The sequence below is a fragment of the Phascolarctos cinereus genome, unplaced genomic scaffold (genome assembly GCF_003287225.1).
Source record: "Phascolarctos cinereus isolate Bilbo 61053 unplaced genomic scaffold, phaCin_HiC Scaffold_9;HRSCAF=440, whole genome shotgun sequence".
In the NCBI taxonomy this organism is placed as follows: Eukaryota; Metazoa; Chordata; class Mammalia; order Diprotodontia; family Phascolarctidae; genus Phascolarctos; species Phascolarctos cinereus.
The window spans coordinates 171,582,770-171,608,160 of record NW_027556402.1 but is presented as its reverse complement, the minus strand read 5'-3'; the positions used below and the strand labels follow the sequence as shown (position 1 = coordinate 171,608,160).

General features: G+C 37.1%; 1 protein-coding gene across 1 annotated transcript in view; it reads right to left on the bottom strand.

The window, feature by feature from the left end:
* Positions 1 to 25,391, bottom strand: part of SEL1L3 (SEL1L family member 3) — a 122,122-nt gene that overhangs the window by 77,592 nt on the left and 19,139 nt on the right. The window contains exons 3-7 of the mRNA XM_020992320.2: positions 15,011 to 15,137; positions 11,193 to 11,314; positions 10,786 to 10,901; positions 6,997 to 7,055; positions 2,068 to 2,200 (exon numbers count right to left, since the gene is read on the bottom strand). Coding sequence (XP_020847979.1) covers positions 2,068 to 2,200; positions 6,997 to 7,055; positions 10,786 to 10,901; positions 11,193 to 11,314; positions 15,011 to 15,137 — 557 coding nt within the window. The remainder of the gene's footprint in view (positions 1 to 2,067; positions 2,201 to 6,996; positions 7,056 to 10,785; positions 10,902 to 11,192; positions 11,315 to 15,010; positions 15,138 to 25,391) is intronic.

Genomic DNA, 25,391 nt, shown 5'->3' with positions numbered 1-25,391 from the left:
GATTAGATGTACCAGTGAGAAAAGGGCCAAAAGTTAACATAGGGATTCAGAGTATAGATAAGTAGGTGAGTGGCTGTGCCACTGACAGAAACAGGAAAAACTCTTAGGAAAACCTAAAAAGGGGCAATTGCTCTGGCCTAAGGGAAAAACTGTGACGTTTTGTTCTGTTCTGCAAGGGATCACAGATGACTAGAAACTGTGGATGGAAGCAATAGGTAATGACAGTGAAAAGGAAAATATGATCAATCCTTGGGGCCCATGGAAAAGGAAGGGAGTGGAGAAAAAAGTGGACTGGACAATGTACCATATGTTAGGTAACAAAATTCATTATACCCTTTGATCCAGTCATTTCATTGCCAGGACCTTATCCAAAAGATTTCATGAAAAGGACAAAAAGATCCTCCTGTACAAAAATATTATCTGCTTTATTTGTAATAGAAAAAAAAAAGAAAACCTAGAAACAACCTCTATATCTGGATTGAAAAATGGCTAAATAAATGATGGTATATTAATGCAACAGAATGTTATAGCGTCATTAAAGAAGATAAATATGAAACTTATCAGGGAGTATGGAAAGGCTCATAAGGAGAAATGCAAAGCGAGAGCAATAGAACCAAAACAGCATACGTAGACAATGACTATATAAAAATGAGAAAAAGAAACCAAAGGTAATAGATGTACAGACGAATTGTGAAGGGGACACAAATTAAATATATTTGGTTTGTTTAATTTGACTCTTTTTTGTTAAAATGTACAGTATAATTTTTACGGTTTTACTATGATTCTGTTTCTAACTCTTTACATTTATTTGATTGTTTATTTTTGTTGATGGTCCAAACTGGACACTTCACTGGGATGAAATCATTCCAGCATGGCTTCCCTTGGATGCAGATCAGCAATGTGTCTATACCTTTTTAGTTTTATGTTGTTGCCTAGGGCTCCCAAAGGTTAAATGACTTGCCTATGGTTCTAGAACTTGAACCTGGGTCTTCCTGACTCTAAGTCACTTTCCATTATGCCACTTTTTCCAGCATGCCACGATGTTTCTCTTTACTAGGTTTATAATTTTTTTTTAATATTAAGAAAAAGGAAAGATGGTGGACAGAATGAGAAGTGTCTCTAGGGAAAACAAAAGGTCTGACCCAAGATTTTCCCAGCATCTCACCTTCCAACCTCCTCACTCATTTCTCTCAACATCTAATCAGCTAGAGATCCTACTCCTGAGCATAGAGAAGAGCTTAGAGCTTGTTCTCACTGCCTGCAAAGTGACAGAGTGAGTGGAGAAGAATTCCACAGGATCCCACTTCCAAATTATAATAGGAGATGAGGTGTTCCAGGCATCTGGAATTGTAACTCTGAACATAGTTTCCCATAGAAATATTGTTACATATGGTAGCCACTATTAATACTGTATTATATTTCAGGCATATTATGAGTTAGGATTTCTGAGTTGGTTTGGGAACTTAATCATTATATATGTATGCACATAAATATAGGTGTGTATGTATAGCTATTTATCTATATATGTATGTTTGTATGTCTATTTATAAATACACACCCTTATAGATACACATATAAACATTTTCTCTATGGAAATATATGTTTCAAACCCTAAATAACTGCCTTACAAATTAACTTTTAAAACAATCCATTCTTAAGTCAGAGGATGCCTGTATTTTTTTTTAAAGGAACTTACTAAACAAAGAATTTCCCTTGCTAAAGGGATGATACCTTAATGATACCTCAAAAAGACTGAACAACTTAGATTCCTTTCATTAGTTTAATCAGTGGATATTCAACATCCTGATAAAAGTCTTGCTCTATCATTAAGCTAGCAGTTATTAAAACATAGAAAGCAAATTATTTCCATTTTATGAGTATTAAATGAACCAAATCTTGACAGAAATCCATTATCACACTTGCTGAAACCCCTCAAAATTAGTCATGCTTGATTACAGAATTACTCAATTTGTCTTCAGTAAATCTCTTATTTACATTGTATTGCATGTTCTTGTGTTACATTCTTCTTGAATGACCATTAATTTGTCATCTAGCCTCTGTACCTACCTGTTCAGTCTCCATCACACTGAGACGATAGTATTTCATGGGGCCAAAGAACCCTTCAATCCCAGGAGCATACCTGCTCCCTCCAAGAATGAAGTAGCCATCTGTGTCATTATAATAGAAATCCTCTCGAAAACTAGAAAAAGAATATATAGGTTATTAAGCAGACTCTTATGTTTTGATGGTACTTACCACAAGAAATGCAAGTCACTTTGATGACTCCTTTAGTCATTCTCACATGCCCCCAAGCCTCTCCCTCTCCGAGAGCAACACGAACCAGCAGATGGAGCACTACTTAAGAAATCATTTGTTCTAAAAATCGTGATGGGTGACCCTAGGACCAATGACACAGCCTCTCTCTGTTCTGTTCTCATTACCAGTAAAAGTGAAATTGCCTGATTTTACAACCACAATAACAACACCAATAACAATAAAACCTCCATATGAAATGGGTATAGGTAATGGTGGATCGTGGCTCTAGGTGAAGAGTAGGTCCAGGAAAGATGAAGCAAAAGCTGAAAGGTAGAGAAGGTATTAAAGGCCGGAGATAGCACTGGGTCCACTGTTTCTATCAATAGGCAAGGATTGAAAAGTCAAGCAAAACACAGTCAGAATCTAAGACGGCAAGAGGAAGTTCAAGGTATGTGCAAACTGAATCAGAGTCAAGGCAGTTTAGAAACCAAGCAAATAAGAAGTTGGAAGAATCAGGAACCCTAGTTCAAATCCAGGCTCTGACAATAGCTGTGTAACTATGAGAAAATCATTTAACCTCTCAGATCCTCAGCTTCATCACCAGTACAAAAATTACACTATCTATCCTGCAGGGCTGTTGTGAGAAAAAAGCACTTTGCTTAAAGTGATAGACTAATACTGGATAATAGGTAGCATTTGTACAATGATTTGAAGTTGGCACAATGGTTTTATCATCATCATCATCATCATCATCATAAAGCATTCACTAAGTGCCAGGTATTATGCTGAGTAATTCACAACTGTTATTGCATTTGATCCTCATAGGGACCCTGAGAGGTAGGTGCTATCGTTATCCTTATTTTACAAATGAGGAAACTGATGCAAACAGAAGTAAAGTGACTTACCCAGGGCCACACAGCTAATGTCGGAGGCCAGATTTGAACTGAGGACTTCTTTACTCCAGGTCCTGCTCTCTAGTCACTGTGCTGCCTAGCTGATATGCAATCATATTATTATCATTAAATAAGCAAGCAGTCAGAAGCCAAGATCTCTGCAGGAACCAAGGACCAGACCAAAGTAAGCAGAATGGATTTATGGTGACAGAAATAATGCTGGATTCCTGTGGTGACCCCGTGCTGCCTCAGCACAGAACCCTTCATATTCCTCCTATCACAGCTGGTGAGTGAGACCCTCTGGGTAGAGCTAGAAGAGAAAGGATGAAAACAAGGGCAGTGTCTGACACATTCAGCAATAAGGCCCAATGGGATGATGAGTGTAGACACCCAGAAATGGACTGGATACAAAAGCTAAAGGAAAGTGGAAACAAACCAGTCTTTTTTTTGTTCTTGAGATATGCCTACATGTCTCCCTATCTTCCATCAGGACCATATATCAACACTCTCCAAATGAGGAGAATTCAGTCCATTGTTAGAGACTTTCCCACTTCTCTCAGAGAACACTGGGCAACCTCAGTGACTTTTTCTGACGACCCACAAGGTCATCTTAACTGGCTACAGAAGAGTTGTGCAGACTTGTTTCCTATTTGTGTCCATGTTTTTCTCTTTTCTGGCCCTCTGCAGTTTTCCCCTACAAAACTCTCATTGGCTTCACAAAAGAAACCCTGTGTCTCCTGATAGCATCAAATGACACATGACTGCATGAGAACTGGACTCCCCCAAAATGGCCCTGTCCTTGCAGGTGGAAACTGAATTGAACTTCTAATGGCCATGAATCTGGCTGTCATAGAGTTGCAGTTCCATCAGGATGGCCATCTTCTTCACCAACACAGCTCTCACTCCTTCTTCACATACTAGATGGTCTTTTGCAACTGCCAGAGCTGAAAAAAATTAACCTTTTGTAGCCAACACAAACCTTCACTGAATGCCTAAGCCACTCTCTTCAGATGAGTTAGGCACATTAGTATGCTCTTACCTGCTCAGCAGGGTAATCAAATCGAAGGATTTGAAAGAATTAATGAAAATTAAGAAGAAAGAGTCAAGCTTGGAGGTATACAAATACATATAAATTTGAAAAGACTTGGTCAAGTTTTAACCTGGATTAACCCTAAGCTAATTTTCACTTACCCACTAAATGGCTGTTGCTATATGAAGGACTTAAATTACTGACTTCTACAGACTGTCACCTACAATTGGTGGCTTTCTGAATCCCAGATTTGTATTTTGGTTCTTCATTCTCAAGCACCTTTCAAACATTCCCTGGTGAACTCACACTATCTCACTTCTGTGGAAGAGCCAATATAAGTGTTTTTCCTGATAGAACACTGAATCCAAAGAGTATTAAGAGGCTTTTCTAAGGTCATACAAGTGCAAGCAAACCTGCAATTTGCGATTGTCAGTTTCCTGACCAGACACTTTCTGAAAATGGAGCCCCTGGAAACACCTGAGATAGAGAGGAGCCTGGGTACACACAGATATCTAAGATCGATCTCTCTATATATGTTGCAGAAAAACATAACAAATGACTCTGAAGTTTAACCAGATATATATTTTAAATAATATTGTATTTCCCCCCAATTACATGAAAAAACAATTTTTAACATTCATTGTTTGTTTTTTAAAGTTTTGAATTCCAAATTCTATCTCTCCCTTCCTTCCCCCCTCCCTCCCTGAGACAGTATGCAATCTGATATAGGTTATACATGTTGCAATCATGAAGTTCAACCAGATATTAAAAATATCTGGGAGGGGGCTGAGGAGGGGCAAGGAAGGGAGAAAGAGGAAGAGACAATCCCCCCATTTTTTTTTTTTGCTTTATGGTGAGACAATTAAGGTTAAGTGATTTGCCCAGGGTTGTACAGCTAGTGTCAAGTGTCTGAAGCTGGATTTGAACTCAGGTCCTCCTGACTCCAAGGCCAGTGCTCTATCCAAGGAAGAGACCTTTTAAACTAGCTTTCTAACACTTAAGTGGCACTACCATGATTCAAATCCAGTTTGATTCCAAATTCAGCATTATGCCTCTCAGTATAAGAAATCAATGCTGTCTGACTATGATCATAGAAGGAAAAGTAAATAAGGAGTAGTCAAAAAATCCTGAAGGGGATTTAGAGAAACTGAAGAAGTTTGTGATACTTTATGAATTGAAATTAATTAAGATGTAAATACTTACTCGGTAACTGTAATTGATGTTTAATATTATGCTTCTAATAAAACATTTAATTAACAAAAAGAAATCAGAGTGGCCTAATGAGAATCGGGAAATGCAATAAAAACTTAAAGACTTAATTTTCATAACATGTCACAGAATCAGAGCTGCAGAGATCTAAAGAGACTATCTAGTTTATTCCCTTCCTCCAAATGGTTACCTACTCTGTTCTTGAAATCTTCAGAAGAAATGTCAAAATCACCCATATTAAAATTCAAAACTCTTAGGCTCATTGAGCTTTTCTTTGGGTCTAATCTAAATCTCACTTGCTGCAGCTTCATTTTATTTCTTTTGGCTCTATTCTTGATCAAGACTAACTGGTTAATTAACATCCTTCATCTGGTTCAACATAGTTATTAAGTAGCTGCCTCAGCCTTCTCTTCCCATGCTAAATAATACCAGTTCTTTAGGCATTCTATATAACTCTAATCCTTTAATCCAGCCATGAAAAAGCACTGTTATATGTGCCCAGAACCTGAAAGGAATCAGTGTCGGCCTAATATGAATCAGGAAATGTGGTAATAAACAAATAAATTTAATATACACTGCCCAACTCCTTTCATTTCTTCTTTTTTTTTTTTGCTTGGTTTTCAAGGGAATATGTTTTTGTCTTGCATTCTAAGTTGTTTAAACATTTGTTGCGGATTGCATATGCTTCCTTGGACTTTCAAAGATATGCACATGAAAAAAAGTGGCAGAGATGCTTAAGATAAGAAAAGGCGGCATTGCTAGGTGTGAATGGGGCTGAGGGCATGAATACCAATGGAATTTTAGCTGTCCTAATGAATTCTGAAAATCGTTTACAAGGATGCTTTCATGGTTTTCTTTTCTCTTCATTAGACCCTCTCCACACTTTCTACAAACCTTTTAAGTCTCAATGTAATCAGAATATTTAGTGCCTTCCTGATTCTGAATTATATCAGAAGGTTGCCCCTATGATTTCAGCATTTTAGACTCTTGGCTATGAGTCCCAGGATTATACACAAAAACTGGAAGAAAGGAAATAATTATAAAATACAAGGCAAGAGGCCAAATTCTTTTTCTATAACTCTTTTGAGAAGAGATTACATAAGGATGACAAACTACACCAATATTTATAACCGCATAAATTTCTAATTCAGATTAGAAACATAAATATGAAGAATGCTTCCCATTTATACAGTGCCTAACATATCAACTGTTTTCAATAAACAATATTAGAAAGGTGATGTATTTTACACAATGTTTTTCAAAGAAAACGAGTAATTTTAAAGTACTATAAAACAGAAACCTAATTTATGTGCATATGTAGAAAAGGAATATGGCTCTGTGACTTGAAAAATGGGAGGGGAGAGTCTGTGGACAGAAAGGAAGAAAGGAAGAAAGAAAGGAAGAAAGGAAGGAAGGAAGGAAGGAAGGAAGGAAGGAAGGAAGGAAGGAAGGAAGGAAGGACAAAGTCTTGTCACAGAGCAAGATAAAAAGATCATGAGTAAAGAAGCTGAGTGAAGAGGAAAGCAAACTGTGATACACAAACACAGTACAGACATTTCTCAGTCCTCACACTGCATCATTTTGGGTAAAACAAAATGCTGCACTTACATAATTGACTGATTGTGATAGCTTTTCAAAACCTGTCCAACACTGGCTGTTACCATGATCTAAAAAGAGAAAGAGACAAGTATTATTAGTGGTTGAATTAAATAGAATTAATCATATTATACTAAGTATGGTAGACATAATTAACATTAATATATTTTGGGTTCATCTCTTATTTGTATAATTTCTGAATACTTATCAACACTATACTCTCATTATGTGTACTTAATGGATATGATCCAAAAATGGAACCTCCCTAAATGACATAATGTGATATGTATGTATATCTGTACATATGTATGCATGCACATTGTAATGCATGTATACATATATATGGTATATACACACCCAGATAAAAACATATATATGTTGTGTATATATAATATATATAGCTATGAACACTGCATATATGTATTTGTATATATACATACATACCCATATACATCCAGATATAAAGACATTTCTATGTATGCACATATATATGCATATATACACATACCCACGCAATCCAGATATAAACACATGTGTATATATATATACACACATGCATGTATATATATTCATTTGTATATGTGGTATGTACTCATACATATATACACATGTGTATATGCACATGCACACACACATATATTTATATTAAATAAGAAGTGCTTCCCATTGGATTTCAGATCTTTCAAAACCACAGTCTCTCACAAACAGAAGGGCTTTTTATTTCATGTGTGACGACTCAGGTTCTTGAAAGAAAATGGAACTTTAGATCTCAAAGAGAGCTTGTTAAAATTTAGTCTGCTGCCAAAGAGTTCTCAGAAAATTTTTTGAGTTCTGTGGACCCTTCATATACCGTTATCCTTTATCACTCCTCTGAATTTTTGAATTCTCAAAGTGCTTTTAAGTTTACATCATACAATATAACACTCGATTATATGCTGTCTTATGTTATTCTCTGGTTGTTTCATGAAGGTACATCTGTTCTCATTAATGAGAACGTAAGTTTCCCAGCCAACTAAGTAGGGCACAGGGCCTGTAGTCAGGAAGACTCCTCATCATGAGTTCAAATCTGGCCTCAGACACTTACTAGCTGTGTGACTCTAGACAAGGTTAACCCTGTCTGCCTCAGCTTACTCATCTGTAAAATGAACTGGAGAAGGAAATGTCAAACCACTCCAGTATCTTTGCCAAGAAAACTCTAAATGGGGCCATGAAGAGTCAGACACAACTGAACAACAACAATAAATCTTCCTAAAGGAAGGGGAGTTTCTCTTTTAATTTAGCTGTATTCCCCATAGTGCCCAGCTGAATACTGAAAGCACACACTAGGTGCTAACTAAGTGCTTGTTGACGATACTCAAATATGATGCTACTGGTGATAACTGCTAGATGGTTCAATGCCTACAGAATAGAAAACCACTCATAAATTTGGCTAATTCAATCAAATAATTGGTCAGGTCAATAAAACAAAAAGAATCTATTCTTCAACTAAACTCACAGATTGCTTCACTAAATCCACTGGTCAAATGATCTGTCGAAATAATTGAACTGGTAACACCATAACAGAAAAAGCTTGGGGATGCCTGCCTGTACAACTGGAAAAACCTTTACAGGTTAGGCTTACACAAAAGAGCTCTTTGATGTGTGTTTTTGATCATCTTTTAAAGAGCCTACCCATATTTTCTTTCTGCCTCCATTTCTCAGACCTGTACTCGTTTAGAAGCTCAACATAACGCACTTCCAATTAAACCTCTTAACTCATCTCCCTGGTTCCAGTCTTCTCTGCTCCATTTGACCCTGTGTAACGCAGTCATATTAGTCAAACTAAAATGCTGTTTTCATCATGTCACTCCCCTGCTCCAAGACTTTCAATGACTCCCTACTGCCTATTAAATGACACCCAAATTAAATAAAACCTGGAATTTGAGTTTCTTTACATTTTCTTTACAACCCGAGTCTTCACACATGAAATAAAAAGCCCTTCCATTTGTGAGAGACTGTGGTTTTGAAGGATCTGAAATCTAATGGGAAGCACTTCTTATTTAATATAAATATATGTGTGAGTGTGTATGTGTGTGTGTGTGCATACACACATGTGTATATATGTATGAGTACCTACCACACTAACTTACCTCTTTGCTTTCATTTTCTGCTTCTCCTCATATGAATCCTCCCTTCAAGTCAAACTGGTTTACTCAGTATCTCCTGAATATGGCATTCTTCCCCGCTTCCATTTATATTCACAGCTTTTCATCTATCTTGAATGACTTTCTCCATCTATGTAAATCACATTCATCCATTTTCTCTTCTCTCCTTCTAGCAAAACTCAGCAGAAATGTCATCCCTTCTATAAAGCTTTCTCTGGCACACTCCAGGCATAGTGATCTCTCCCTTCTATAAACTCCTATGGCAATTACCGTCTGTACTGTTCAGTTGGCAATTAATCATGGACATGCCTTTGTGACATCCCTGTTATGGTCATCTGAAGCTGAAACAATTCGATTGTTTAATTTTGTTGTTGTTCAGTTGTTGCAATCTTGTCCAACTCTTTGTGACCCTATTTGGGGTTTTGTTGGCAAAGATACTGGAGTGGTTTGACATTTCCTTCTCCAGCTCATTTTGCAGATAAAGAACTGAGGCAAACAAGGTTAAGTGACTTGCCCAGGGTCACACAGCTAATAAGTGTCTGAAACCAGATTTGAACTTAGGAAGATGACCCTTCCTGACTTCAGGCCCAGCACTATATCCATTGCTCCACCTAGCAGTTTCTTGACTGTTTATATCTTGATGCTCTGTCTTGCCTACCAGACTGCAAGCTCTCATAGTCCACCTTACAAATAATAGGGACTCAATAAGATTGATTTTGTGTGATTTAAATATTTCCAGAAGCAATACATAACCCTGACACTGATAAAAGATACAAAGAACATATTCTTACACAAATACACAAAAACAAAATAGCACCACAATTTTTACATTAGAAACTGGGCTGAACAGAGGATTCTGACACTTTCAAGGAAACAAAAACCCCAAGCTATTCACAGAACTCTCCCAGAAAGGAACCATGTTCTAACATTATTTTCCTTTTCTCTAAGGAAAAAAAAAACATAAACCAACAACCAAGAGTGAAACCAGGTATCACTCAGCGCACAATAAAAACAAAAAGTCTCTTCCCAACTTTGTTTCAAGAAAACCACAGACCAATAATGAAGGTTCATGAAACGAATAAAGTGACCAGGAAAACATAATATATTGACTTTGTATACAGTGAAAAGATGAAATTAGCTCCAAAAACAACAGTTAGAGGTTTGCTGTGACATATCTGCACCATGAGGACATGGCACTGCCATTTGTAATGATTCATGACACTATATGTCTGAACGATCTTTTCCTCACTAGAATAATAACTTTATGGCTGTGTCTATGTGATGTCAAAACACCCAGGTAATTAATCAAAGACCTATTTAGGTATTCTGCTGGCCCTATGCGAAATACAATTGAGGCTGCTGAAATATTTACCCTTGTAGAGCTGGATACTCAAGGGGAAGGGAATAAATCTAGATAATTGTAAGTGTATTGTTAGTGTGATTACTTCCCCATTCATATCATTTAAAAGGGATGCTTTTGACTGTAGTGAAACAAGACTGTTCTGGTCTGAATGCCTGTGATGGTCTAGAAAGATCACTAAGTTCTCCAACAAATTTGTTTCTGGATATTTTGCTGCTCTCTAAAACCAAGTCTTCCACCTTATTGGCACAGATGCTGAGAATGAAATAGATTATGGACTATCTACAGACACCCTACCTGTCCTCCACTAAAAGATATATCCAGTCGAAACCACTTCTGCAATGGAAGGATAAAGTTGGTTTTCACGGCAAGGTCTTCCCCTTTGACAAGATGCATTTGAATATGCAGGTGACCTAATGAGAAAAAAAAAACGAGTTTAAGATGACAGAAAGCTATGCATAAAAATGGACTTTCCAGTATTTTTTCAAAACATATTTCAACAAGATAACCTCATTTCTTGTTGAATAGGAAAATTACAACAGCTCTTGGGCAGCTTAAGTTAACATTCTACTCCGGGCAATATCATTGTCTAGGAATATTAGCTTCCTTAGTCTAGGATTAGCTAGTAGGCTAATAAAGCCTTCTCTTTTGAGAAATCTTTGCAACATTCCAATGGCTCCTTCAGGTCATTGTGTTGTACTTACCCTCTTCAGTTAGAAATAAGGATGGTGTGCCATACATCTCATTTGAATCAACAAAGTACAGAATCCCACAGAGATGTGCTTTGCAATAATGGAGTAAATAAAGCCATAGTGAAATGGTAAACCTGGAAGAGCAAAGGGGGAAAAAAAGAAAGAAAACTGGCTTCTTTATCTCACCCAAGAACAGGTTATTATAGTTAACAGCTATCAACAGCTATTATTTTCTTCCTAATAAAGGGATGACTTTGTCTTCAAGTATATCTTGGGAGATGAGCAGCAAGGTATGATTTCTCAAGACAAGGAAGCCACATTAACCTATACCACAGGGGAGGGAGGCGTCATTGTACAAATCCAATATTCAAGCTGACATTTTTGTAAACCCTGTTTCTGTGTTTCTCTGAGAATCTCAGGTGACTGTCATTTCTATTCGTGACTAAGGTTACAAAGCTAAGAGGAAATAAAAATTTAGGTGCTAGTAAGAGATAATTTAATAAGCAGTGATTCTAATTTGAGTGCCTAAAAATAATAACATGACATCACAATTAGGACTTTTGTTCCCTTTTCTTTCCTACAAAGGTAAAAATCTTAAAGAAGAAAAATAGACTAGATTATAACATGTGGTCATCATATGATACTTGATAGTGCTATGTTGTTGAGTATATGGTTTTCATGTATTTCCATGCATTTTGGTTATTTAGTATTTTCATATTTCCAGCTTACCGACATGGAACAAATATCGCGAATGTAAGTTTTTCTAGCAGAATACAAGCTCCATAAAGGTTACTGATGTTTTGTTTTTTCTCTGTATCCCCAGACCCTAGCAAGTATTATTGAATTTGAGTGATCATTTTTTTTTCTTGGACTTGGGCCATCTTATTTTAAAAAGTAATATTTTATATTTTGTGATTAATAACGTGTGACAGAAAAGTATCTAATGTACATTTAACCACAAAGTTATAGTACTATAAAGCATATGTATATAACAAACACTTTTAACTGAATAATCATTGGTCCAGGTTGAAACAAATATGGGTGAGGAATGATTCAGTGGGTGAGTTCTCTAAATTGATCACAATACTAATTCACAATTAGAGTTAGGGTTCAGGGAGCCTCAGGTTGTTGACGAGTATACAGGCGTACCTCATTTTATTGTGCTTTGCTTTATTACATTTTGTAAATACTGTGTTTTTTATAATTGAAAGTTTGTGGAAACTTTGCATTAAGCAAGTCTATTGGCGCCATTTTTCCAACAGCATGTGCTCATATTGTGTCTCTATGTTACATTTTGGTAATTCTCACACTATTTCAAACTTTTTCATTATTACATTTGTTGTGATAATCTGTGATCATTGACCTTTGATGTTACTATTGTAATTGTTTTAGGGCACCATGAACTGTCCCATTTAAGATGGCAAATGAAATCAATGAATATTATATGTGTTCTTATTGCTCCACCAACTTGTCAGCTGTTTCTCTCCCTCTCCTTGGGCCTTCCTATTCACTGAGACACAACAGTATTGAAATTAGGCCAATTAATAATTCTAAAATGGCTTCTAAGTATTCAAGTAAAAGGAAGAATCAATTGATATGGCAAACTTCATTGATGTCTTATTTTAAGAAATTGCCACAGCCACCCCAACCTTCAGTAATCACCACCCTGATCAGTCAGCAGCCATTAACATTGGGGCAAGACCCTCTACTAGCAAAAAGATTAAAACTTGCTAAAGGCTCAGATGATGGTTAGCATTTTGTTTTGCAATAAAGTATTTTTAAATTAATGTATGTACATTGGCATTTTTAGACGTAATATTATTACATACTTAATAGACTACAGAACAGGGTAGACACTTCTATATGCACTGGGAAACCAAAAAATTCATGTGACTTGCTTTTTTGTGATATTCACTTTATTGGGTTGGTCTGCAATATCTCCAAGGTATAACTGTACCAAAATCCTTCAGAATGTCCAGGGCTTCACAGTCTGACATCAAAAATCAGTGGTGAGATATTCAAACAGATGGAACCATACAGCTCCCTCCTGACCATCCAGCTGAGAAAGCTCATGAAGATAAGTTATTACAAGGAAGCTTAGCAATAACATACGCTCGCTAAACTGACTTAAGATCTATCTATATCCCAGCAACATGGGAAGGATTAAATCACTCTGCTAAATCCATCCAGTCTGAGGAGACATCCCTCAATCTAGCTGAAAGAAAATGCATGTTTTACTGGAATCAATGAAGAAAATAAAAAGTTGCCCAACTTTCAAAGTCTCTGACCTAAGAAGGGCAGAGTGGAAGGCAGAAAAAGTGTTAACTAGAGAGCTACATCTGAAATCTTTGTGTGGCATCAGCCCTTGGCCTCAGGCCTTTTTCCTATTGTCACTAGTCTTGTCAGATATATAAAACAAACAAACAAAAAAGCAATAATGTATAAGAAAATGACACCAAAATAAAGTTAGATTTTGAGTAATTTTAATGACCAATCTTGGTCCCAGAGAGTAGATTATGAAACATTTCTCTTAGCAAAAAGTTGGGGGATTACTTTGCAATGAATTATATAATTGATAAGATGCAATCATTACATGGGCATTTTTAATTAACTATTTTTCTCTTTCAGCAGCTAGGCAGCACAATGAGTAGAGTACTGAAGTCAGGAAGAGTCATCTATCTGAGTTGAATTCTGGCCTCAGGCGCTTCCTAGCTGTGTGACTCTAGGAAAGTCACTTAACCCTGTTTGACTCAGTTTCCTCATCTTTAAAATGAGCTGAAAAAGGAAATGGCAAACCACCCCAGTATCTTTGCCAAGAAAACCCCAAATGGGGTCACAAAGAGTTGGACACAACTGAAAAACAACTGAACAAATCTTTGCTTTAATGGAAAGTTAAATACATGGATGGGAGTAGGGATGGAGGTGGCTACATCTGAAAATGACCACTATGTAAAAACAAAAGTCACCAATAAAACCAACTGAAAACAAAAATCTTTCAACCACCCCCAAATAAATATAAAAACACAAACATATATGTGTATGTGTGTGTTATCCAGTATGCATAGACATAGACACAGACACATTTTTGCCATTTAACTCTTATGAAGCCTCTTATACACCTAATATCATTTTGTCCAAACAACAACTTTGAAGGTACACTTTAGCATATTACTATTCTTATTTTATAAATAAGGAATCTCTTTAGAGCAGTTAAAGAACTTGACTGTGGTCACACAGATAGCAAACATCAAAGTTGAGATCTGAACACATTCAGGTCTGACTCTCATATACACTATTGCCTAATACTAAATCACCTCTTTTACTTCAGTCCAAAAAAAAAAGATTCTCCATTTGATACAGTTTGTTTGTAGTATTATCAATTTTATAATATATATTTAATGTGTTTCGTATGTGTCATGTTTATACATGTTTGGCTTGGGAAAAAAGCTCAATCATTTGCTACATAAAATGTTTACATATAATGTGTTTAGTTTAGTAGATTGGATGTTAAATCTTATATGATGATGAGAACTTACGTGATAAAATGGAAATAAAATGAAATTAAAAAAAGAAAATAAAAATCTTTCCCCCAATTTAATTAAACCAAAGAATAGCTGAGAGTTCATGATAATTCAGGAAAATTGGGCTTTCCAGGCCTATGGAGCTGGTTTTAGGACTTGTAGACCTTAATTTAGGTCACACAGATATTGACCTTTTAAAGAGTGTATTAAAAAATGCATGTCTTTTAAAAGACTGCATTAGACTGAGTATATTCCCCAGGGAGAGTCAGTGAGCGCCACTGGCCTCTGGTTTATATTCTCTTTACTTACATTGGGTAATCAATACGCTGGCGTCTGGTTGCCTCAAGCTCTCTGTTCTGAAACCTCTGGAACTTTTTCACAATTCCTGTGTTTTCTCCACTAGATGCATAGGGAAAGCTGAGAATATTGACCACATCTGAAAATAACAAAAATTTTCAGTTTAAATGATCATATAAAAACCCATGTTACCCATCAAACTAAATACTTAGACGAAACATTTTGAAGACAGGCAAAAAAAATATCTCAAACTGTATAAAACTTGAGTCATAGGATAATGAAAACTCTTGAGATTTGTACAGTTCCTTTATTCTAACTTGGAGATTCACTGTAGCTGGTTTGCTGTTCAAAGATCTTCTATGCATTTAGGCATCCTCATCCTCTAACATACAAATCCCTTAAGCCAGGCCTATCATGACTTTGCAGAGGTGGGGGAATTTGTATTCTATGTCTCTGGGAGGCACAGTGATGTACACAGGCAGAACCTTCAAGGGAGATCCCAACCAACACCTAGCTATGGCTAGTCATTGGACTCATTAGACGTTTATTTTCCTATGGGAAATAAGGTCATTGAACTAATTCCTGGAATCACAGGATTGTAGATTTACAGCTGGGAGATAACTTGGAGTTCATCTAATCCATAAGTTCCCAAGGTAGGCAATACCTCCAACGGGGGAAAGGGGGTGCTGAAACAATCCAGGGGGGTGGTAGTAGCCTCAGGTGCAACTGGGGGGCATTGAATAAAAATAAGGGGGGGGAGTAGAAGCATAAAGAAAGAAGAGAAGAGAAGGAAAGTTTGAAAAACTGTTCTTACATGTTTCATCTGTTGTGTTACAGAATTAAAATCGTAGTGATTACATTATTTTCCAAATAAACATACAAAATGCAAGTTATAACTGATCAGTGGTCAAGTCCACTGACAGGTCTTAACAAGCAAGTGTGGACAGGCAAGTGTGTCTCGCACAGTCAGGAAGTGCAGCATATACTGGCAGGAATATGTATATGTAACGAATGACTTGTTACAATATGATACTATACGGTTACATGAAGCAATATTGCGTAATCAAAATTTCAATGCAGGAAAAAACCTACAAATTTACATTAAATTATTAAATTTAAGATGAGTCGTTTAAAATAAATTTTATATTTTTTTGAAATGATGTACGTTTTTAAAAAACCATTAAAGGATTAGAGAAAGTAGATTTCTGGGGAGGGTGCTGAATAATTTTTTTTAAAGGGGGCAGTAGGCCAAATAAGTTTAGGAACCTCTGAATCCAGTTCTCCCAACCTAAAGATGAGAAAGCTGAGGACCAAAGAAGTAAAAAATGATTTGGCCAGCATCCCACAGCTAGTTAATAGTAGGGACAGGATTCAAACTCATATTCTTTGAGTCCAATTTTCGTTTCCTTGCTGCCTCTCATTTGTTTTCTTAAAATAACTCTTTGGGCTTAGCTTGATAAACCCTACAGGGAACACAAACTGTCTCTACTAAAGTATTCAAATAATCCTATTTAGCAGGGCTCCATTTAGGAAAGTAAAAGATAGAGCCACTGTGCAATGCACCAAATGCAAATGTTAGCACTAAACAACAGAGCCTCCTGATGAGACCTAGGGCATCAGAAGTCTGGCTCATCAAAGCAGAAAATTCTCAGTCATAGAAAGAAAAGAATCTCTGGTTTGTTTAACTGGGAAGTCACCAAAGCACAGTGCAACATCATAGACAACAGTATACATATTTAATATCATTAAATGAGCCAAATTTTTGCAATCAGCTTCTGGAAAATCCACCTGCTATGTTAACAGGTCAACCCATTGGGGAGTAGAGGACTGTGTGGTTATCAATGCTAACAGGAGACCTGCAGTCTCATCTTTCCTATTCAGACACCAAGGTGGGAATGGGCACTCTCAACTTTCTGATCTGCCTAAGGGAATTTGGCCAAAGGACTGGAAATGCCACAAGAGATTTTTAGAGAAACTGGACCAATTTCACCCATCAGGTTCAAGTCAGCTGAACCTTAGTTTGGCATCCACGGGGTTGTGTGATGCATAAGACAGACAGATGGCTAAATTGGACCCCTAGGAAACCTTCTGTTAGCAATAGCTGTTGAGTTATCTCGTATGCAGTAGGAACATTTATCAAATGAGAACAGGATTTTACTGCTTTCCAACCTGACTCTAGTAATACAGGCTCAAGAAAGGTTTCTAAACTGAAAAAAAGAAAAAGAAAAAAAGAAGGTAATGTAAGTGAGTGTTGATGTGGGTCTCCTGTGCCCTGGGATTAAAAAGACAGCAACTGGGGAAGGGGGTCCTGCAATAAAAGATTACGTAGGATAAAAAATTAGACCTGAGGGTCTAAACTAATTTTAAAGCACCCCACAGACCTACTCCGTCCAACAAATCCAAATTAATGGTGATTTCCTTCTGAAATGGAAAAACCAGACCTTGTGCCTGGAGCTTCAACAACCATATAATTTGGAAATTCAGGGTTATGACAGATAATGTTATCGCTTCCCTTCTACTGTTTACTTCTAATTGGATTGAGAAGTAATCAGTCAACTTTATCATCCATGGATTTTACTGCTGGAAGGGACTATTTAGATGCTCTAGTCTAACATTTTTTATTTTATAGATGAGGAAACTGGGGTTCAAAATTGTTAAATGGCTTCACTAAGGTACCCTAGCTTGTAAGTAGTAGAGCCTGGATTAGAACCCACGTTCCCTTCTTTCCTTTTGCAGTATTCTTCCCACTATACCATACTTTATTCTTTCAAATTCCTTCCCCAAATCCAGTTCCCCTGAAAGAACTTTGATTTGATAGGTGCACCTGGCATGAGATTACTTGGCTATGCCAAGATGCCAAGATAAAGATTATACCAAAATGTCACGAATCTTTAAAAAGCATCATCAACACTTGTTCATTTTATTTAGATCATGTGAAAATGTGCAAGGTTTTGTGATTTCATCTGCCTGGGAATGTGGGAACCTATGAAATCATAGAGAATTTTCTGGAGCATTGAAAGATTAAGTGATTTGCCCAAGGTAACACAATAAAGGTTATTAGAAAGTGGTGAGTTCCCCTTCGTTGGAAATCTTCAAGCAAAGGCTGAATGACCAATTGCTGGATGAGTTGTAGAGGGGATTGTTTTTTCTGGGTATGGATGGGCTGGACTAGGTGGCCATTGAGATCTCTTCCAACTCTGACATCCTGTGATTCTATGAATAAACTAGGACATGGCAGAATAGGATGTGAGCCACACCACTACCCATTCAGATCACAAGTCCACTAAAAGGAACCATTAGGCACAGAGTACGCTGCTGCTCCTCTATAAGAACAGGATTAACACAAAAGCCATCCGGAATCTTTTCCATCTTATGAAAAGCCAGATTTTCATGTAACCAGACACATTTCTTACAATGCAGCACAGCACAAAGAAGCCTTATTATTTTGTCCACATTTTAGGAGGAATATGGAGAAACCAGAAATAGACTGAGGTGGGGGGAGAGGAACAAAAACCCTTGTAAATGGAGCTCATGAAGAAGAGAAAATTGATGGGATAACCAAATAATGTTCCCTAAGTGTACTATTGAAAGCTCTTTAAAAGATGGTCAAAGGATCCCATGTTTATTGACCCTAAAACAAGAAGATTTGAAATTCATGGGGAGGTAGGCTAGATATTAAACGACCTCAACTCTTAAGTGGGTTAGAGAGGGAGTGGAATCTTTTTTACTTAAAATCTTTAAGAATACTGTCCAGGGTTGGGAAATCTGAAGCCTCGAGGCCACAGGCTCACCACCCGTCGTGTAGCCCCAGCCACCTCAAAGTCAGGGAAAAGGACAAGGTGACCGTCTAACGTCTCTCGTAGCTCTGTGAATCTATGCTTTATTTAATGCATAGAGTCACAGGGCTAGGAGGAATCTTCAGAGGTCTTCCCTTCCCTCCTGGGTGTTTAGAGTTAAGTTTGTGATTCTGGAATAAAGTGAGGCTGGATAATAAAGGAATTAAAGCAATTGAGATTCAAGAAAAAAAGTTATGTAGCAAATGTTTAGTTTTTTTGAAAGCCAACAATCACAAAACTGCAGTAATGTTATGTCGCTTACCTGCAGAAAGCCACAGCATGAGCTGACATTTTTATAGGGATAGTTAAAATCCCATTACCACAAAATCTGCAGGCCCCCTAATTATTTTTGCTGCAATGGAGCTTTGTTAAAAATTAATACATCCCTAGAAATCACATTCTAAGTCTATAGCTGAAACAGAGCAGAAACCTTGGAGCTATGGACTGAATTAGCCCATGAAAAGATAAGGACAGGCTGAGGAGCGGCTGAAGCTCAGTATGGGATGGAAGGAACTCAAATTTGAAAATGACCCAATGCTGGGAAGCATGTTAATATGCTGGATTACAGAACTGAGATCCAAAAAAAAAAAGACTCAAAATGCTAGAAAAAATGGGTTAGATTGAATTTATTCAGATAAATATAAATTCTTCATTGCAAGTTTAAAAAATCAACCTCCCAAGTATGACCAGGGAGTCCTGGCTAAACAGTAATTCATCAGAAAAAGATCTGGGTGTTTTTTTTTTTAGTGAATTGGAAGCTCAAAATAAGTCAAAGCATGCCACACACAAGAAAGCTAATGTGGTCTTAGGCTTTTTAGATAGTAACCAAAAAAAGGAAGGTGATAATCTCTCTATACTATTCTGTCTTAGTCAGACTTCATATGGAGTATTGGCAGCTAGGCAGCCTCATAGTGCATAGAGCTCCAGGCCTGGAGTTAGAATGGCCTCAGTTCAAATCCTACCTCAAATTTACTTACTAGCTCTGTGACCCTGGGCACAAACTTCTGTTTGCCTCAGTATCCTCGTTTGTAAAATGGAGGATAATAATAGCACCTACCTCTATAACTACTACTACAGGGTAGTTGTGAGGACCAAATGAGATGCTCATTGTGTTTAGCACAGTGCCTGGCACATAGTAAGTGTCGTGCAAATGTTAGTTGTTATTATTTTCAGTTCTGGGCACTACATTTTAAGTAGGACATTAATAATTTTGATAGTGTCCAAAGGAAGTAACAAAAATGATGAAGGAACTTTGGCCAGACATAGTAAGTGTCATGCAAATGTTAGTTGTTATTATTTTCAGTTCTGGGCACTACATTTTAAGTAAGGCATTAATAATTTTGATAGTGTCCAAAGGAAGTAACAAAAATGATGAAGGAACTTTGGCCAGACCACATGAGAACTGGCTGAAGGAATTGGGGATATTTAGCTAGGAAAAGGGACAAATTAGGGAGGAACATGATATTGTCACCAGTTATCTGTAGGCTATTGCATAGAAAAGAGAATGGAAGTGTCCTGCTGGGCCTCAGAGCACAAGACCAGGGACAGTGGTAGAAGTTGCAGAAAGGCAGATGTAGGCTTGTTAGAAAGAAAAAAACTGTTGACAATTAGAGCTACCAAAAAGTAAAATGAGTTGGCCTTTTGAGATGTAGTAAGTTCCAACACACTTAGAGGTTTTCCAGCAAAAATTAGATGACCATTTGCTACATGGTATTGTAGACAGGATCCTTATTTAAGTATGGATTGGACTGGATTTTTGAGGTACCTTCCAGTTCTGAGATTCTGTGCTTTTATCTGAATGCCACATACACCACAAAGTCACAAGATTCCACTGTGAGTTTCTGGGCAGTTTTTGGTATGTTGTTGCATATTTTGAGAGTTTCTATAGGTTTTTCTGTTGGAAATGTTATATGTGAGGTAGAGTAAAAACAGGGAGTGGGGGGCAGAATTAATCAGTAATTGCCACTTGACAGGTCAGAAGAACTGAAGAGTTCAACTACAGTTACGCTATCATTTCCCTGCTTACAAAGTACAAATACTTTTCTATAGAGAAGACAAAAATCAGATAAAATACTATCTGAAATTATTCATTCATGGAGTATTTCTTTGAATCAAATTACTAGAGAATTATTTTTATGGTCCATCTGATGGAAGATGGAAATAGCTTAATACAGAATTACATAGAATCTTTCCCATAGGCCATGGAACTTTAGAAATCTTCTAGTCCAACCCCTACCTGAAGTGTGAAACCACTCTATAAAATCCCTCACAAAAGGTCATTCAGCTTCTGTTCAAATACTTCTAACAATGGAGCGCTCACTACCTCAGAAGTCAGTGCGTTCCATATTTAGATAGCTCTAATTCTCAAGAAATTATTCTTTAATCTGAACTGAAATCTGCATGGCTTTCCTAGTTCAGCCTCCTGGAGCTAGACAAAATAAATTTAACACCTCTTCCATATAAGAGCCTTCAAATATTTGGAAAAAATCTACCGTCTTCTCCTTGACAAGAAAAACATTCCTAAAATTCCTTTAACTCATCTCATATGACATAATTCCAAGTCCTTACATAACAATAACAATAATTGTGCCTGATATGTATACAACACATTCAAAAAGCACTTAATGTCATGATCATGTGGTATGAGATCATGTGATCTCATTTGATCCTCACAAAAACTCTGTGAAGCCAGTGCTATAAATACTATCATCCCTGTGTTACAGATGAAGGAAGAGATCCATAGAGTTGAAGTGGCTGGCCCAACGTCACACAGCTAATAGCATCAGATTCAGAATCTGAGCTCAGGTTTCTCCAGACTCCAAAGTCCAGCACACTTTCCTCTATGCTGTGGAGCCCCCCTCACTCACGTTGTTCTCCTTGGGAATAGACTCCAACTTGTCACTCCACTTCTTCTAGAAGGTCTCTCCTTCCTAGGCTTTTCTGACACTTCTCCATTATGTTTCTCTTCCTATCTGTCTGACCACTCCCTTCTAGGTCTTTTTTGCAGGATCATCAGACACGCGCAAGCCCTCTGATCATAACTCTATAAACTCTCTCTGATTATGTCACTTCTCTGTTCAAGAAGCTTCGTTGGCTCTCCATTGCCTCTAGGATAAATACATGCTCTTCTGACCATCTTTTGCCAACCTTTATTCCTAGGCTGATTATACATTTCTCTTACTCACACCATCTATGCTCCTGAAAAATTGGCTTCCTTGGTGTTCCCCACACACAGCATTCCATTTCCTGGCTCTTGAGTTTTTATCCCTCATGCTTGAAATGTTCTCTCTAACCTTGGCCTCTTGAAGCGTCTAGCTCACTGGGAAGGCTCAGTTCAAGATCCATATTTTTTATGAGGTACTTCCTGATTCCCTGCTCTGAATCACTTTGGATTTATTTTTCATGTATCTCATATTTACTTGTCTGTGTAGATCTTATACAATCAAAGGGTAATGGAAGTTTCTTGAAGGAAGGGACTGTCTCTTCATTATCACTAGTATCCAACATGCTGTTGGACACAGAACAGGCAGTGCTTGTCCTGCCCAGAATTGATTGCCAGAGTTAATCTGAACAGAACACAATGGAAACTCCCTCATCCTGCACACCAGTCATCTGTTAATACGGCCTAAGATTACATTTGATCTTTGGGCAGCCATGGCCCATCATTGGTTCCCAGCAAGCTTGTAGTTAATTGAGAATTCCAGCTCTCCTCTCCTGAGCTGTCTAGACACATCTCCCTATCCCCTACTCGTGCAGCTAATCTTTAGACTCTTAAGTATGGCACTTTTCACATATCTCTCTTACTGGAGTTGGCCCAGTGCTCTAGCTTGTCAAGATTTTAAAAAAAAATTCTTCTACTATCTTCTAACCTATTAGCTATCTTGCTCAGCTTTGAGCCATCTGGAAATTTGATAAGCATTCATCTAAGTCACTGATAAATGACTTCTTCTAATGATATTGGTTATAATGGTGTTTTAAGAGTATTTATGTTCTGCTGGGCATCAGTGACAGACAAGGAACAAGCAGGCCTTCATAAAGTAATCCTTTAACACTGCAAAAACACTCAGGGCAAAACTGTATCCTAGAAAGCACTATTATACAATAATAAGTCAAATATAGCAAAAAAAAAAAACCCCAAACCCAAAACATTAGTAGGAAATAGTAAGAAATAAAGATAATAAACTTTGAACAATCAGCACCTCCTTATCCCCCAAGGCATAAATAACATCTCTCCCCCACTTAATTAACAATGATTTAAAGAGCAAGAGGGCAATACCTTTTTTGCCAGTGTATCTCTGTATTACACCAGCAGATAAAGAAATAACAAGGTACTCAGTCTACTTCAAGAGTTGTAGAGGTCGGAGAAGAATAATTACTTATTTCATTTTGTGGTTCTTGGGAGTTTGGCTTAAAAGTCAAGGCCAGATGGCTCTGGAGGGTTTGCTATTAATGGTTCTGCTATTTTCAAGTCACCTTGGGAAGTACACTTATACAAGTGATCAAAACAGTGATGTCACACCAGCCTATTGGCTTTGTTATACAGGCCCAGGGATCTTAATTATAATGGCAGGAAGACATCTCATTCAGCTACACATTTCCTAGAAAAAATTAGCTCCTGTGATAAAAATGAATGAAGAATATGTGCTGACATAGTCTCATCAAGCGTGTGTTTTTGTCTTATAAATCTTCATTTAAGTCTGGATGGAGACAATAAAGGCAATATTGACATATCACCTCATAAGGAAGTCAACAGGAATGGTTCCTGCTATTAAGCACAGAATGCTATGGTAAGCAATTAGAAATATGACAAGACTTAGTGCCCAATCTCCCAAAAACGAGTTCAGGGCATCTTTAATAGGTCCTGCCACCCCTTTAGTCATAGCATTTTCCAAGGGTGATGAAACACATCGGTGAAAGCATAGAAATGCAATTCAAATTAATCATTTGAAGCACCTACTATGTTCAAGGCATCATCCAGTATCTGGCAATCTGTGTTACAAATAATTGATACGGAGCTCTGAGGACTACAAAAGAGGTTTGTGATAGAAATGGGGAGCTTTGAACGCAGTGCCACGCTGTTGGGACCTTTTGGTCAGAAGATCCGAGTTTTTAATTCTGCAATGTAACAGTTCTATGACCTTGGGAAAGTCTCTTTACTTGTCCGGTCTCATTTTCCTCAGCTGCAAAATGAGAAATCTGGATCTTATACCATATGCCACAAAAAGCTTAAAATGAATATATAACTTTAACATAAAAGGTTACACCATAAAAAACTTGGAAGAGTACAAGATTAGGTACCTTTTAGAGCTATGCCTGGGGGAACAGGTTTAACCAAATAAGGGACTGAGGTGATCACAAAAGATAAAATCAATAGTTGTGATTACATTGAGTTGAAAAACTTTGTACAAACAAAATGAATGCAACTAGCAGAAGATGGAAAATCACTGGGCAAAACTGCTTGCATTAAATATTTCTGAAATGATCTAATATCCAAGATATATAGGGAACTGGCACAAATATATGACTAAGTGCCATTCCCCAACAGATAAGTAGTCAAAAGACATTAACAAAGTTCTCAGAAGAACTGGAAGCTATTATGTTATTATATTATTATAAACCATATGAAAGATTTTTGAGAATCACTAATAATAACAGAAATGCGAATCCAAACAACTCTGAGGTATTACCTGCTACCTAGCAAATTGCAAAAATGACAAAAATGTAAATTGCTAGTATGGAGGGGATGTAGAAAGACAGAAACACTAATATACTATCAGTGGAGTTGTGAATTGCTCTGCCCACTCTGGAAAGGAATGTGAAATATGCTTTTTTTTTTTAAGTGACTAAAAAGGCCTATGTTTTGATCTAGAAATCTCACTGCTAAACATTCACCCCAAGGAGGTAAAAGATAGAAAGATATGGCCCATACACACCAAAATATTCATAGCAGCACTTTTTGTGGTAGCAAAAAACTTAAAGCAAAGTAGATGAAAATGATTAGAAATTGGCTAAGGAATGTGTGGTACATTAATGCAATGAAATATTATTGTTTTTTTTAAAAATGATTCATATAAAGAACTTGGATAAATATAGGAAAACTCACACAAACAAATGCAGATTGAAGTAAGCAGACTCATAAAAATATACACACAATGACTATAATAACATAAATTGAAAAATAACAAGAAGTCAAAGTGAACCCTATGTAATTATAATGACCAAGCTTGACCCAGGAAAAAGAGCTAAGAAACTGCATCTCCTTCCCTTCTTTGCAGAGGTTGGAAACTATGGGTGTGGAACATAATGTATACTATCAGACACGGCTGACGTGTTGTTTAGTTTTATTGACATGCTTTTATTTCTGCTTTCTCTTTTGCTATTTGTTATAAGGGATGGCTTGCTGGGGAACAAATGGGGAGGTATATATTTGGAAATGAAGTTGAGGTCAAACTAAAGGATACCAACAAAAATAAGATAAATAGTGTTTGGCTTGTACAAGATGATTCTGATGGTCCCTTACAAATCTGATTCAATGAATATATGGGTCATTAGAAGGT